This window comes from Coffea arabica, chromosome 6e (genome assembly GCF_036785885.1).
Source record: "Coffea arabica cultivar ET-39 chromosome 6e, Coffea Arabica ET-39 HiFi, whole genome shotgun sequence".
NCBI lineage: Eukaryota > Viridiplantae > Streptophyta > Magnoliopsida > Gentianales > Rubiaceae > Coffea > Coffea arabica.
This window is the reverse complement of record NC_092321.1, coordinates 59828965-59845454: the sequence shown is the minus strand read 5'-3', so window position 1 is coordinate 59845454 and position 16490 is coordinate 59828965. Positions and strand designations below refer to the sequence as shown.

The window sequence follows — 16490 nt, the reverse complement described above, 5'->3', positions numbered from 1 at the left end:
GAGGGGAGGGGCGAACAAACAATCAAGAAATAATAATAATAAAAAAAATCTTAACAAATAAAGCACGTAAACTTAAAATGAAAGTTTAATAGATGATAACTAAAAACTAAATGTTTTTAACAACAAATGACATCATATATAGTAAAACATGAAATTAGACTCTCCAAACTAATATGCTTCATTTGCTATCAAGCATATGAAACTAGATTGATGACTCAATTGACGGAGTTTCCTTAGCATGAGATACCTCTTTCCTATCTAGGGATCATTTCACTTGAAAAAAGAATGCATTATGCTTGTTGGTATTCTAGAAGTTGATTATCAATCATAAATGTTATAATAATACAAAGAGGAGGACAAGAAATTGCACCGTTGGTTTCAAGATAGGCACAGCTTTGATGAACCGTGTTAAAACAAATTCACTCCTCCGTGGCCAATTCTCTTTAGTTCATGATCAGCAGCTAATTAAAGTATGTAATTGACTATAAAATGCCAATTGGTGAAGTCTTCGTCTCTTCAGGACCACATGCTGCTGTTCATGAACTAAACCATCCAAGTACAAAGTCACAAGACTGCAGTCAAAACCAGACATGCGGATTTTAGTATCTTCACACTTAATGAATTACTCAGTGGTCATTGATATACAGATTTTGGCAGTTTTAGTCTTCCTTTGCCTGCATTTCCTGTCTCAGGATTTCCTGAGACATTTTTGAAGGTAGTTTAGCTCCCTCTGAATTCTCAATGGCTTAGTTTGGGACCATTTGTAAAATGTTGTACTCAAAAAGTCTCCCTTGCCTTAATTTACTTTTTGTTCAGCTCGGATAATTTTGTCGGTAACATTTGCTACATACCGGGTGATCATCACTGGACTTCAAAAAAATGAACCTGTGATCATATTCTTTTCCTTTTTCTTTTTCTGTTTGACTTGGCAGTCTAATTTTGGAATGGTGTTCATGCAAACCCATCTATCTTTTTTTTTTTTTTTTTTTTTGGGTTAATTTTGGAATGGTGTTATTAATATTTACGGTGAATCATTAGAAGTTCTAGTCCAACATCTTCGCTTCTTGTAGCATCATATGATTGTTGAAGTACCAAGCTAGGAGTTGCTTGCGATATGCTGATGAGAAAACTAAGAATGGAAATTGTGATATATCGTGGGCAGAAGCTTCCAATATTCTGTAAAATTATTTCTAATATTTTCTAAATATGAGCAATAATTTCTGTTGGAAGTTTCATTTTACTGTGCAAATGTTATTTTAATTTTCTTACGCAGCAATAACAACACAAAGCCTATACGAAGCCCAACAAGAAAAGTATGCAGGCAACAAATGGATTTCCAAGTCAACAATCAAAAAAAAAAAATTTTTTTCCAAGTCAACTAATCATCAATCATGGACCCAGGCATCAATAATCATAAAAGGATCACTTTATGAGGGAACCTCCCTCCTTCACTTAAAATCTTCCTGTGAAATTACCAATCATAAATGTTATCAACAACACAAAGAGGAAAGTTCAACCAAGAAAACGGAATTGCGAGGAAACTAGTTTTGAAAGCAATGTGGTGCGTCCAAATGACCCCAAATGACCGTCCTTCAAGGACAGAAATTTTCGAAATGCTCTGAAGTCAACAGAACAACTGTGCAACTCTGTAGCCAAGAAATACAGTAGGCTAGTGTGGAACTAAATTACATTTTAAATCAATAACCCAATTAGTTAATTTTATCGTGTCAAGCTCTTCATAATTATGCAGTTGTTATTTTTTTTAATAAATTAGAAGCCACAACGAGTTACAAAGTGGTAATTGCTAACTACTCTAAGTTATCTGTAACTTAGTAACTCTATTAGCACTTGTTTAATATATCTAAAGACTTCTTCTAAAGTCATGTGATCAATCCTTTTGTTGGTTTTACTGGTAAAGAATGGTAAGAGTATTAGCTACAAGTACATTTTAGTGAATTACCCCAGCTAAATTTTCCATCACTTAGTAGAATTTTCCTGTACAATAAAATAAATGCATCTTCATCCTAAATATCAATGGATATGGAGCCCAGTGCCCAGTATGAAATTGCTTGGAAATGCAAATACTACAAAATCTGACAGAAATTGTCTGATAAGAATTTCCTTCCATCAATAAATCAAAAAATATTCCATGTCAACATTCAACTTGGTTGGCCATCTCCGTGTGGAAAAAGTAAGAAAAAAAAGGAGAAGAATAGAATTGTAGGAATTAAGAATAAAAACAAGATAAGATATCAAGTTCTTTTCTACTAATACTATGTTTTTGTGGAGCAGAATTGCCAACCATACGTTTGAACTGGCTTTTCGTGTGGACTGACCATTAAGGAGTGATGTTCACGGCGCGGTGTGTAAGCTTTCTGCTTTTAACGTTTTCTGACCAAAATTGATAACTTTCTTTTTTGATCTCGATTTAGCAGACATATTCTTTGTTAACTAGGGATGCGATTTAGGGTGACTCTGAATATCGTATTTTTTTGCAGGTATAAGATGTGGAGAATTGAAGTGCATCATTTGTTATGCTAAAAATACAACATGAGAATTTACAGTGGTACTATTACAAATACACCATTAGAAAGTTTTCCACTTAGGTAGTGTGTAACAAGAATAAAGTTGGAAAAAGTATATATAACCTGCATCAAAACGCGACAATGAAATCTTTTATGATACGAAACAAGAAAACTTGGGTTTAGGAACCCATCATACGTATTGGTTGATAATTGTTTGGGGGGTTTTTAATTAAGAAGCTAAGCATTATAAAATGATTGGAAGTCTTTTTTATTTTTTAAAGTGGAACAAGTTCTTTTAAATGCACAATTATTCACAACAATAATTACCCTTGTTATCTAATTTGCAAAATCCTAAACAAGAGTCTTTTTGGTTTTGCACTTCGTATAAGGTGAAACCATTTTCCAATTAGACATTTAGCGCGTGAATTGTGAAAGACGGCATCTAGGTCTAGAGGTTTTTTCTCTTTTAAATTTTTTAGATTTAAAAAACAAGGGTAATTAACGGGTCTAGAGGTCTAGAGGTTTTTTCTCTTTTTCTCACAAGAAAAAAACGACTATTCTGCAAAACATTAACGTTGGAAAGTTAAAACGTTCAAATGTGGAATATACTCAAATTATTCAATTCCAGGGCCCCAAAAATTATAAAGAGGAAAAGAACGAGTGAACCACTTTTCTAAACCTGATCTTCATATTTTCAAGTGAACTAATTAATTAGCTTCTCATCAGATATCTTTTTATTCTTTTATCGAATACACTAGATATCATAATAGTGTTTGTGTTTTTCATTAAAATAAAGATCATTTCTTATAACTATTTTTAGTTCATCATGCATCGCCATAATGATGTGGCTCTAAATTTACAATATAAGTTATGTATTAATAGACTCACTAACTGACTAATTTTTCTTTTGTTTTTTTTTCTTTTTTCGGGGTTAAAGTCTTCAATTGTAAATCTATGTTGGACTGCTTAAAAGAAATAATCAAAAGTCTAGACTAGACTCCCCTAGGGAAGAAAAAACGAAAAAAAAAAAAATCTAGTTTGGAACTTTGAGATGGACAGTGAATGGCCACATCTAGGTTGGCGGATCAATTTATTTTCTTGAATTTAATTTGCTACATATTTTCTTGTATTTTCATGAACAAATAATGAAAGAAAATGTATTAATGTCTCTTCATTTTCATGTTACCATCATATCAATACAGGCTAATAAGAAAAATATCTTTTTCATACAAAACAACAACAAGAGAAAGGAGTTCAAATTAAACTTGTAATAGGCAGGAAAATAAAAATGAACAAAGACTTAGAGCCAAGTCAAGAGTGAACTCCCTCAGAACAAACAAACAAAACAGAAAAAAAAAAATGGAGGTCAAATTAGACTTGCACTGTGAGAGAAGTTCAGAATTTAGCTTCTAACGCATTTGGTTAGCAGTTTCCTCCATTGGAGCCTAGTGTTGAATTAAAAAGGTACGGTTCATGGAATTCTACTGGTTTATTAAACAAAACGTCCCAACTCCCAAAACTAATGGAAGAAAGTACAACATTACTAGAACTGATTAGAATTTAGGCTTGTTTTCATTTGCTGTGAAATTTTGCAAAATTTGGTTAAAGCGATTGGTAAGGATAATGAGAATTAGGTAAATATAGTCTTTAATAGATTCATATTTTAATTTTTTTGACTATTGATAAAATCTGAAGTTAGATGCAGAAGAAGAATATAAAAAAAAGTTAATAATCCTAATTTTAGAATATATAATCAAAGAAAAATAATCGATCAACTATCAATAGCTATTGATCCCATAATCGTGCACTACATATTATTTTGTAAGGAAAAATGATTTTATCATATATTTATTGTTTAAATTTATATCCAACTCAAAATGAGGAGTTATGTCACATCATGTAACTCATTGGTAACATGCCTATTTGAGACCTCAGGTCCTATTCTCTTTGCCAAGTAAAGAGCCCCTTCTCCGTTTCCTATATATATCCGGCTTCTTTTTTTTTTAATTCACTCGGTCGGTGTTTAAGAAGTATGCTTCAACTTCAAATTTTGGTAGTTTTGTTGTCTCTAATCTTGATATACTGCTGGCTGCTGGATATCAGATATGTTGATTTTTTCGATGAATATTGTCGGAGATATGGTGACCCTACCTTCAATTCCAAAAACACTTGCGGGGGCACCGACATCAATTTAAAGTGCCCGTTTCAATTTAGTGCCCTGAACATGATGTTATTGAATTCTCTTGTGAAAATAATCGCACTGTTCTATCCATGATTAGTGGTTACTATCCGGAGATACAACAGTATAACTTTTCTGTGGAGCTAAGCAGTATTGATTATGAGCAACAGACACTTCGTATATTTGATCCTGGGGTGCAAAAGAACAACTGTTCTACTCTGCCAGTCTACCCATTAGGCTATCAAAATCCATACAACAACGACTACAACCTTTTTTTGGATATTGCTCCCGATACTGGTTGGTTGGTCTTTGTGAGCTGTAAAAATCCGGTGAAATCGAAATATGCCCCTCTTTCTGTAGACACTGCTTCCTGTAATATCACTGCAAATCAGTTTTCAAAAATGAAAGCTCCGTCCAATTATTACAGCTATGTTGTGGTGGGTAAAAATGTGGTGGCATCTGATATTGAAGAGTCGTGCACCATTTATAAGACAGCTCCTGTAGACCTGCGGCGTCTCCCTAAAGTATCAGCAGGAGATATTTCGTTTCAAGACATCCACAATCTTCTGTCTAATGGCTTTGAGATCCGTTGGGACGTATTCTTGGAGTCCAGGTGGAGCAGGAAGAAATCGTTTCTTTGTAAGTACACTGATTTGAAGATTTATTAACATCGTGATTGATGATTGATTATGACGATCTCTTAAAAAGTATTCAACACTACTGCTTGAAATTATATTGGAAGATTTTAAGTTAAGATGTGAAGTGGTACATTTGGGGCTTAATATGGTAGTACTGCTTTTCATCTTTCTTTTCTTTTTAAATTATAGAACCGTACTGCTAAAATATTATTGATGAGTACATCCGTTTATTGATGAGTACATCCGTACATCCATTGTAGATTTAACCTATCTCAAATTCTCCTTTTAATAATGCAATTCTTACTCCACTCTTCGGTAGCACTCATCTTCCCCAAAAATGAAAGGAGAGTATATGTGAAATTTGGTAGATTTCTTAATTTTTATTTGCATCACCAAATATCAGTACTTTGAGTAAGATACCTTGTTATTTAATAAATGCTTATACTTGATTTCTTTACATTGGCATTAACTGAAAAGATTTTATTACGTTTGGTTATGCTTTCTTAGAGAAAATTCAATAGCAACTAATAAAATACAGAATTCATGTGTACAATAATAATGATGATGTGGCTTTTTCTTTTTCTTTTTTGTGGAATCAGAATACCAGAAACCTACTGCTATTTTGTCTTTATTTGTTGCCGCAAATCTTTTTTAGCAAACAAAAATATATAGGAACATAGTCAAATTAGAATAGTGGGATTTGTGTTCTGATCTCAACAAATATATGAATTATTGAATTTATTGAAACTATTTTTTTTTTTATTGTCGTGGTAATTTGAAACTTGTACGCACATGAGTGTGAAATAACTGCAATTAATAAAAGTTGATTTTCAAGCATCCAATTGGACGTTGACGTTGACTTTTGTACTTAGGCGATGTAGTTCGCAAATCGGCAAAAATCCAGAGTTTCGTCTACCGACATGTCATCGGCCCATCTGCAGATGAAGGGCAACATTTACGTGAGTAATCTGATTTATTTGATTTACAGAAAAACCATTCGTTAATCAATCAGATTCTTTCTACTTCAATATTTCCATTATAATCCTTTAACTTTTCTTTTATAAGCAGGTTCCCTTGATTTTGGTGGCATAGTTTCGGGTAAGGCATCTGATTTATAGTTGAAAACTCTATCTATTGGAACATGCTAGAAGTCAGTCGATCATTGTTTTGTTCTTCCATTTCAGTTGAAAACTCTGTTTTTTTGATAATTTTGAGGTTATTTTTGTTTATTTATTACTGTAATATTATATATAAAAAAACTTGTTTTTCAAAAAGTTACCCATCCAAACAGACATATACATTCACTAGAAGTCAATCATTGCTAACACTACTTGGTCTGTTCTTTCTATTTCAGTTGTGCTTATTGCAGCAAAACATGTCATTGGCATTATCCTCTTGTTTGCTTTCCTCCTTTATCGGTGTCGTCGGAGGCATTTATCGAGGTATGATACAATAGAAGATTTCCTGCAAGCAAACAACAGCCTCATGCCCATTAGGTACTCGTACAAAGAAATAAAGATAATGACAAAAAATTTTGAGGAGAAACTAGGTGAAGGAGGCTACGGCTTGGTTTACAAAGGCAAGTTGCGCAGTGGAGGTGCAGTTGCTGTCAAGATGCTGAGCAAATCAAAAGCTAATGGGCAGGAGTTCATCAATGAAGTTGCGACCATTGGAAGAATACACCATGTGAACGTGGTTCGGTTAGTGGGATTTTGTGTTACTGCCTCAAAACATGCTCTAGTGTATGATTACATGCCAAATGGCTCTCTAGACAAGTTAATTTTCTCAAATTGTCAGAATGGTTCTCCATTAAGTTGGAAGCAAGTTTGCGAGATTGCAAAGGGGGTTGCTCGTGGGATTGAATACTTGCATCAGGGGTGTGATATGCAAATTCTGCATTTTGATATTAAACCGCATAACGTCTTACTTGATGAGAACTTTGTTCCAAAAGTTTCGGACTTTGGACTTGCAAAACTTTACCCGATGCAAAAGAGTATTGCAACTCTTACTGCTGCGAGAGGAACTTTAGGTTACATGGCCCCGGAGTTGTTTTATAAAAGGATTGGAAGAGTCTCACACAAGACAGACGTTTACAGCTATGGAATGTTACTAATGGAGATGGCAGGAAGGAGGAGAAATGTGGATGCACATGCTGAGCATTCAAGTCAAATATACTTCCCTTCATGGATATATGACAAATTCGATCGGGTGGAGGAAATGGAAATCGGAGATCATGCAACTGAAGAAGAAAAGACAATTACAAGAAAATTGATTTTAATTGCATTGTGGTGCATACAGATGACACCTGGGGATCGTCCTTCGATGAGAGAAGTCTTAGAAATGCTTGAAGGTGATACTAGTGGCCTAAAGTTGCCTCCTAAACCGTCATTTTACCCTCCAAATTCACCCATATCCATGCAAAGAAGCAGTGATAGTAGCTCTTCTGACGAGTCAACGGCACCCCTCTGTAGCTCTGTTGCTTTAGAAATAGAGCAGATGGATGACTAAGTAGAACTCGTGCTTTCAATGAAATCTTTGTCTAGTGGATTTGTCTTTCAAACTCTCAAATATGCCACCTAGTACCAGATAACATGGCAAACTGAAATACCAGTTTGGTATCAATAAACTGAAGGGTAGCACCTTGATATATGCTTCATATATAATAGTAATGCCAGCAGCATAATAATTTCTACAATTGAGCTCCAATATTTTTTTCTTAAACTATTATGTTATCTAAAACAGCGAGCAGCATATCTAAATATTTCCTTCAAATTCGTAAGATCGATCCTTTCTAATAGTGTTGCTGTTACTAGTCAAATTGTTAGTTTGACATAGCCTTGTAGCCACTTTCCTTATCCTTCGAAACATGTTCCTTTTCATCAACGTGCAGAATAAGACATTTGCTGGATATATACTGCCTGCTTGAGTAATTGGAGGCGATACTTCACAGTCTAGCTGATATAATCAACGTGTTTCTGCTTGTACCTCCTTCTTTTTGTCTCTTGTGTTGAAGAATTCAAGTTCTTCAGAAGCGTTACGACATTAAGTATGATTGCTACTATAATTAAGGCACTTCTCAGTGTAACTGTTATTGATTGCTACTATCATTGTCTCAGTGTTCATATGATTTGATTACAAAGGATTTATGAGTATCTCAACTCATGCTGAATTTCATATTAACATAGGCATTTAGAACTATTTTATTCACTAGAGAGTACTAAAACTACTTGCATTAGTGAAAATGAATCAATACCCAAGCACCTCATTTGTTCCAAGTCTTTGATTTTAGAGAGACATATTGGAAAGGGTTAGAATGAGTAAAGTGAGGTCCAACTCAAAATTCTTCCAATATAAAAACTTGCCCAAATTATTAATTAGTCCCCCAACTTCTAAACTTAATCACAAAAACCCCAAGATTATATAACCTTCACTAATTAACCCATGAAATAAAGTTAACATGGTCGTGAGTATTACACTTGTGCTGCAAATTTTTGGAGAGAAGTGTGCAGAGTTCGAATTTGGCATACAGAGGAGCATATGCTTTGAATATTAAACCGTCTTGGCTCAGATTTTATTGTGTTAGGAAAAATTTTCTTGATTAAATAGTCAGGTCGTCTCTTGCATCTTGTGTCTATCATATATGGGAAGAGAGAAACAAGAGAATTTTCACTAAGGAAGAAAAAGCAACTCCTATCATGTTGCAGCCCATCAGCACTGAGGTTAGAGCACTGGTAGCTTCTTGGAAGAAGATTAAACTAACAAAGTACAGCATGAAATTTTGATCTTATATTCTTACCGTGAGTATTCTGTTTGTTGAGTTGGTGACCTTGGGTGTTGTTTGTAATTAGTGTACTTTGGGCGGTGTTGCTGGTTTGGCTTTTTGCTGCTTCGCTTTTTGCTGCTTCTCATAATAAGCTCTGTTTTTGCCATATCAATAAAATGAATACCTTACCTGACAAAACAAATGGAGGTAATAAGGGGACAATTTTCTTTTTTTAAAAAAATACAAAAATAACAACAAAAGGAGTTGACCAAAAAAAATAACGAAGTATAACAACTTGATTTTGCCAATAATAATAATAATAATAATAATAGCAACAACTTCAGTGCTAAATTCTAGATTAGACTATAGAGTGCCTTACAAGTAAGAAAAGTCCAAAGTTGGACCTGCGGTCTGAATTGTTTCAATTGGCAATGATGTGTATTTCAACAAAAAGAATAGACTGGAAATAAGAAAAATGACACTAGTGGTCAAGTTTAGATTGGGTTCCCTGAAAAAAGAAAAAAAAAAGAGTATGTTGACTTAGTTCTTTACTCTGGAAGGAGTTCAGCATTAGTTTTTAACATTGACTCAGTCAATCATTAACAGTATGTTGCAAGTTCAGATTTTGGTAGCTTTGTGATAAGGCAACCCTAGGGGAAGACCCTCCTAGACCCTCCCAACCTTGTAATTATCAGAGTTGGATCGTTTCTTCCAATGGAAATTGAACTCGATTGTTCTCATGAACTCAAGACCTCTGACACACAAAGGCAATCAGCAACCTTAAGCAAATAATGATGGATGAACAGACACCACGATTAGGGAACAAACTAATCGATAAAGTCAGATTTGAATCCTAAGCAAAGAACTCAAGAATTCAAGAGTAAGTTCGATTAAGAACTTGAAGGAAAATTCCTCACGATTTCTGGGTATACTAATCTGTCCTTTACTCATACAAGAGGTGCCTTTTTATAGGCTAAAACTAGGGCAAAATCCGGCCCACATAAACCTGGAAGAAATTCGGTCCGCATAAAGAGCTTAAAGAGCCAGCTCTTTAAGGCTTTCCGATAAGGCCCAATAAGTAATAAAATACTCAACGCCTAACAACTACTAAACTAGATAGTCTTAAAACAATTACCACCTAAGCATACAAGTATGAAATCATTCCTTCACTTCAAACGTACAAGTGAACAAAGTAACTTCATGGTCCATCAAATCTTCAAACTTAGCTTGCTCCTTGCTTGTATGGTGAATGATCAAGGCTCGTAAAGCTTCCTTCACCTTCTTGGTTCTTGATCTTGTCATCGGGCCCCCAATGTTGACCAATGGGTCTTTGACCCAAGTTTGAAGTTGTTGCGCACCCGTATCCGCATCATTCTCTCCCTCCTCGAAAGGATTCGTCCTCGAATCTTCAAGGTCTGTATCAAAGTCAAAAGGGGATAGGTCAGACACATTAAAAGATGCGCTTATGCCATACTCACTTGGAAGTTCCAATTTGTATGCATTGTCGTTGATCCGCTCTAGGACTCGAAAAGGTCCGTCGCCTCTTGGATGTAACTTGGTCCGTCGAGATGCTGGAAACCTTTCCTTCCTCATGTGCACCCAAACCCAATCACCAGGTTCGAATACAACATGCTTTCTTCCCTTATTCGCATGTTGTGCATATTGCGCATTTTTCTTCTCAATTTGTGCTCGAATTCTCTCATGCAAGGTCCGAACAGCCTCTGCCTTCTTGACACCATCTGCGCCTAAACACTTATCAACAGGAATAGGTGATAAATCTAGAGGAGTTAGCGGCTGAAACCCATAAACAATTTCAAAAGGAGAATGATTAGTAGTAGAATGAGTGGTTCGATTATATGCAAACTCAGCGATAGGCAAACATTCTTCCCACTTCTTCAAATTCTTTTGAACAATGGCTCGAAGTAAAGCACCAAGGGTTCGATTGGTTACCTCAGTTTGACCATCCGTTTGAGGATGACTAGAAGTAGAAAATAGCAACTTCGTTCCCAACTTTCCCCAAAGTGATTTCCAGAAGTAGCTTAAGAATTTCACATCCCTATCACTTACAATAGTACGCGGTACCCCATGCAATTTAACCACGTCCTTGAAGAATAAATCAGCAACATGGCGCGCATCACTTGTTTTCCTACAAGGGATAAAGTGAGCCATTTTAGAAAATCTATCCACTACAACAAAGATACTATCCATACCTCTAGAAGATCTTGGTAAACCAAGCACAAAATCCATGGATAAGTCTGTCCAAGGAGCATGAGGGACGGGAAGAGGAGTATACAATCCATGAGGGTTACTCCTTGACTTTGCCTGCTTACACTTTAAACACTTATCACAAATGTTAGCAATGTCACGCCTCATTTTAGGCTAATAGAGGTGTTCATGCAAAATGTCAAGAGTTTTATTAATACCGAAATGTCCCATTAACCCTCCGCCATGGGCTTCTCTAACAAGTAATTCCCGAAGTGAACAGTTGGGAATACATAGGCGATTTTCTTTGAACAGGAAGCCTTCATGCCTATAAAACTTTTGAAAAGCAGCATGTTCACAAGCTTGAAACACATTAGAAAAATCGTCATCATGAGCATACAAGTCTTTAATGTACTCAAAACCAAGTAACTTAGTGCTCATGTTAGTGATCAAAGTATACCTTCTAGACAATGCATCCGCAACGACATTATCTTTTCCCTTCTTATACTTAATGATATATGGAAAGGAATCAATAAATGCAATCCATTTCGCATGTCTTTTATGCAACTTACCCTGCCCTTTAAGGAATTTAATTGATTCATGATCAGTATGTATCACAAATTCCTTAGGCATAAGATAATGCTGCCACACTTCAAGAGCACGCACAACAGCATACAATTCTTTATCATAAGTAGGGTAATTAAGAGCTCCCCCACTCAACTTCTCACTGAAATATGCCAAGGGCCTATTATTTTGATGTAAGACAGCCCCTATGCCGATCCCACTAGCATCACATTCAACTTCAAACATCAAATCAAAATTAGGCAAAGCAAGAATAGGTGCTGAAGTTAACAAATTCTTGAACTTATTAAACGACTCTTCTTGCTCTTTTCCCCATTGAAACCCCACATTCTTTTTAATTATCTCATTCAAAGGTGCTGCAATAGTGCTAAAGTCTTTAACAAATCTCCTATAAAAGCTTGCAAGACCATGGAAAGACCTTACCTGAGACACATTGGTTGGAGTCGGCCACTCCATGATGGCCTTTACCTTGGCGGGATCAACACTTATGCCATTTGCACCAATAATATAACCAAGAAAGTTAACCTCAGAAGTGCAAAAGACACATTTTTCCATGTTAGCAAATAACCTATTTTCACGCAAGGCACTTAAAACAAGTCGCAAATGCTCAACATGCGCTTCTAAAGACTTGCTAAAGATCAGTATATCATCAAAATAAACAACAACGAACTTCCCAAGAAAATGCCTTAAAACATGGTTCATTAATCTCATGAAAGTACTTGGAGCGTTTGTTAAGCCAAAAGGCATCACAAGCCACTCATAAAGACCATACTTTGTTTTGAAAGCAGTTTTCCATTCGTCTCCTTCCTTTATCCTTATTTGATGGTAACCAGATCTTAAATCAATTTTAGTGAAAATGATTGCCCCATGCAATTCTTCTAACATATCGTCTAATCTAGGAATGGGATGACGATACTTAACAGTAATTTTATTAATTGCACGACAATCTGTACACATTCTCCAAGTCCCTTCTTTCTTAGGTACTAAAATGACTGGAACCGCACAAGGACTAAGAGATTCACGAACCTGGTCCTTTTCAAGAAGGGAATCGACTTGCCTTTGGATTTCCTTTGTTTCCTCCGGATTTGCTCTATAGGCTGGTCGATTTGGTAGAATTGCTCCAGGAACAAAGTCAATTTGATGTTCAATACCTCGAATTGGAGGTAATCCTTTCGGTAGTTCCTCCGGAAACACATCCTTGAATTCCTGCAAAAGAGAGTAGATTGCACTAGGAAGAGAATCGGTTATGCCTAGTGTGTAAAAAGAAGAATAATCAGCTTCCCTGTACAGAAGTACTATGAGAAGACTTTGTGCACTCAAAGCCATATCTACCTCACGCACACTTGCATAGAAATTCCTTTTTTTCACTTTCAAGCTCTCGGCCTTACTGAGTTTATTTTCACTCGAATTTTCTTTTTCACTCAACTCGGCCTCTACTTTCTTTTTCCCCTCATTCTCTCTCTCATTCGACTTTTTCTTTGCTTCTTTCGATTGCCTTTTCTCTCTCTCTTTTCTTAAATGCAATTGTTCTTCATACACTTGTATAGGTGTCAATGGTGAAAGAGTGATTTTGAGGTTGTCCATAATGAACTTATACTTATTGGTAAGTCCAATATGATCAGCCTGTCTATCATACTCCCAAGGACGTCCCAACAAGACATGACTTGCATGCATAGGAATTACATCATATAAAACTTGGTCCTTGTATCGACCAATAGAAAAAGCAACTAAAGCCTGTTTGGTCACCTTAACTTCCCCTCCATCATTTAACCAAGACAATCTATAGGGTTTAGGGTGGTAAGTCCAGGGAATGTCTTTTTGCTCAACAAAATCAGCGGCTACACAATTAGTACAAGAGCCACTGTCAATGATCATAAGACATACCTCATCTCCAATTTTGCATCTCGTATGAAAGATGTTGGTTCGTTGGAGATCATCTTCTTGAGTTTGTGCATTGAGCACTCTCATGGTCACCATAGTTCGAGTTACGGGTTCCTCTTCTATCTCAACCATGTCATCACCCTTTCCTTCTTCTTCAAGCGGTGGCATGTCCGCATATTCCTGCTCTCCTTCGCTTTGCCACACTCCCTCTTCATTCATGTACATGATGCTTCGGTTAGGGCATTGAGCCATGAGATGGCCAATTCCCTTGCATTTGAAACATGCCTTTGGCTGGTTGGTAGATGTATTTGCCCCTGGAAGAGTCGGCCGCGGGGTTGGTTTAGAAGAAGTTGCACTCGGATGGGACGGTTGTTCCATCCGCTTGTTTTCCCTCTCTCTATTACCTTGCCTTGGCCAAGCATTGGATGTTGGCAATTGATTTCTTCTCCAAGGAGTGGAAGAGGATGTCGTGGTTCGGCCACTAGGTGTCTTTAGAGGTAAAACTTGCTTTTCCATCTTCTCTGCATAAGACACCATTTGTTGAAGTTCAAAGTGGTTTTGAAGCTCAACCTTCTTTCTAATTTCAGGATTTAATCCATTAAGGAACCTCGTAATGGTTGCTTCCGAATTCTCTTGGACATTGGCCCTTATCATCGCCACCTCCATTTGTTTGTGGTACTCATCAACCGAATTAGAACCTTGAGTGAGTCGTTGGAGCCGATTGTACAAGTCCGTGGTATAATGGAAAGGTACAAATCGCTTCCTCATCACTTGCTTCATTTCAGTCCAAGTGTCAATCGGTGGTTCCCTATTTCTCCTCCTTATGGCACATACTTGCTCCCACCAAATGGATGCATAATCTTCAAATTCAATAGCCGCAAGTTTCACCTTTTTCTCTTCAGAGTAGTTGTGGACTTCAAACACTTGCTCAACTCGCCTAACCCAATCCAAGTAAGTTTCAGGATCATTTTTCCCATGAAAGGTGGGCATCTTGGTCTTGATGGAACCAAGATTGTCATCGGTTCTCCTAGGTCGGTCTCGACCTTCCCTCGCTCCTCTTTGGCTTTTTCTTGATCGAATCGAGGTGTTAGAATGATATCCCTCATCATCCGCATCATGATCAGCACTCTGAACACTCGAACCCCTATTGTATGTATCTCCAGTACCTCGCATCTCAATGGCAGCCAACCTGTCGGATATTTGTGTCATCACAACTTCATGTCTCTCCGCTTGTTTTTGAAGAGCTTGGAGCACAAGTTTGAGTGACATGTCGGTCTCAGACGGCTCAGGCATGTTCCCCTCTTGAGACATATTGTCAAACCTGCAAAACAAGTGTATCCTAGTCTACCTTGCAAAGCACTCGTGTATCACTCAAGGAAAAACACACTCACTCTCAATTTTCCTTCTCGAAATTCTTAAAACAACTCAAACTCTCAAAAATTCCAGAATTAATTACCCTATAAGCAAGTAACAAGACACAAAGCAGAATTTTGCAAATCTTAGAAAAACTCTACCCGAAGCTAGAACCTCTTTTTTTTTTTTTTTGAGCGGCTGTTTTTGCTGAGTTTCTGGCCAGTATTTGGATGGTAAATGGTGTTTGTGGGAGTTTAGGTTTGGTTTTGGAAACTGATTTGGGGGTGTTTGGGGTCTGGTTAGGTAGTTTGGGGTCGTTGAAATTCAATTGAGATTGGAAACTCAAGAATTGGAAACCAATCAAGATTTGGAGACTCAAGTTTTTGGGAAACTTGATTTCCTTTGTGTGAGAGTCGATTCCTTCTCTTCTTCCTTTTTTTTTGTCCTCCTTTTTTTTTTTTTTTTTTGCTTTGGCTCTTCAAGGAACACAAATTCAGGTCACACCAACAAGTTCAAGAAAAACGGATGAAAGGTTATGCCAATTTCAAGAAGGCCCTGATTCTTGATCTATTGTTTACGAATTTTCAAAACAAGACTTGGTGGTCCAAGAACTTCAAGAATTTGTTCAAGAAGCTCAAGAACTTTTCCAAATTACGTTGTGGTGTTTAGGGTTTGCAAGAACAACAACCAATACTTAAGAAATAGGCAAAACAGAATTTCAGCAATATTCAAAAGAAAATTCCAGCAATACTCTAGCAACTTGGACACTAAAACAATATAAGGTACGTGACTCTTTTTTTGTTTTTTTTTTTTTGTCTTTAAACCCTAACAACCCAAACAAAAGTATAACAGACTCAAGAACAAAAGTTGGACAGAAAACACAAAAAAACAATACCCAAACAGTTTTTTTTTTTACTCGGATGAACAGTAACGTGAACAGTACGCTACAGTACGATGAACAGTACGCTACAGTATCGATGAACAGTAATTGCTACAGTATTTTTTTAAAAAATTTTTTTGACAAAAGACACAAACTAACAAGATATGAACAACTTCAATTAAAAGAGAATTCACCTGATGCTCTGATACCAACTGATAAGGCAACCCTAGGGGAAGACCCTCCTAGACCCTCCCAACCTTGTAATTATCAGAGTTGGATCGTTTCTCCCAATGGAAATTAAACTCGATTGTTCTCATGAACTCAAGACCTCTGACACACAAAGGCAATCAGCAACCTTAAGCAAATAATGATGGATGAAGAGACACCACGATTAGGGAACAAACTAATCGATAAAGTCAGATTTGAATCCTAAGCAAAGAACTCAAGAATTCAAGAGTAAGTTCGATTAAGAACTTGAAGGAAAATC

General features: G+C 36.5%; 2 protein-coding genes across 2 annotated transcripts; one reads left to right on the top strand and one right to left on the bottom strand.

Annotated features, from left to right (window-relative positions):
• Positions 1-4642: 4642 nt before the first annotated feature.
• LOC140009692 (rust resistance kinase Lr10-like) lies at positions 4643-8037 on the top strand. The gene is made up of 4 exons (XM_072055894.1): positions 4643-5343; positions 6215-6301; positions 6411-6440; positions 6697-8037. Exons 1-4 carry the CDS (start codon positions 4797-4799, stop codon positions 7848-7850), a joined length of 1818 nt encoding a protein of 605 aa, XP_071911995.1. The 5' UTR covers positions 4643-4796; the 3' UTR covers positions 7851-8037.
• A 3503-nt stretch (positions 8038-11540) lies between these two features.
• Positions 11541-14436, bottom strand: LOC140009984 (uncharacterized). The gene is made up of 3 exons (XM_072056341.1): positions 13427-14436; positions 11880-12520; positions 11541-11635 (listed from the first exon to the last, which is right to left on the bottom strand). The coding sequence occupies exons 1-3, from the start codon at positions 14434-14436 to the stop codon at positions 11541-11543; spliced, it is 1746 nt and encodes a 581-aa protein (XP_071912442.1).
• Positions 14437-16490: the final 2054 nt, after the last annotated feature.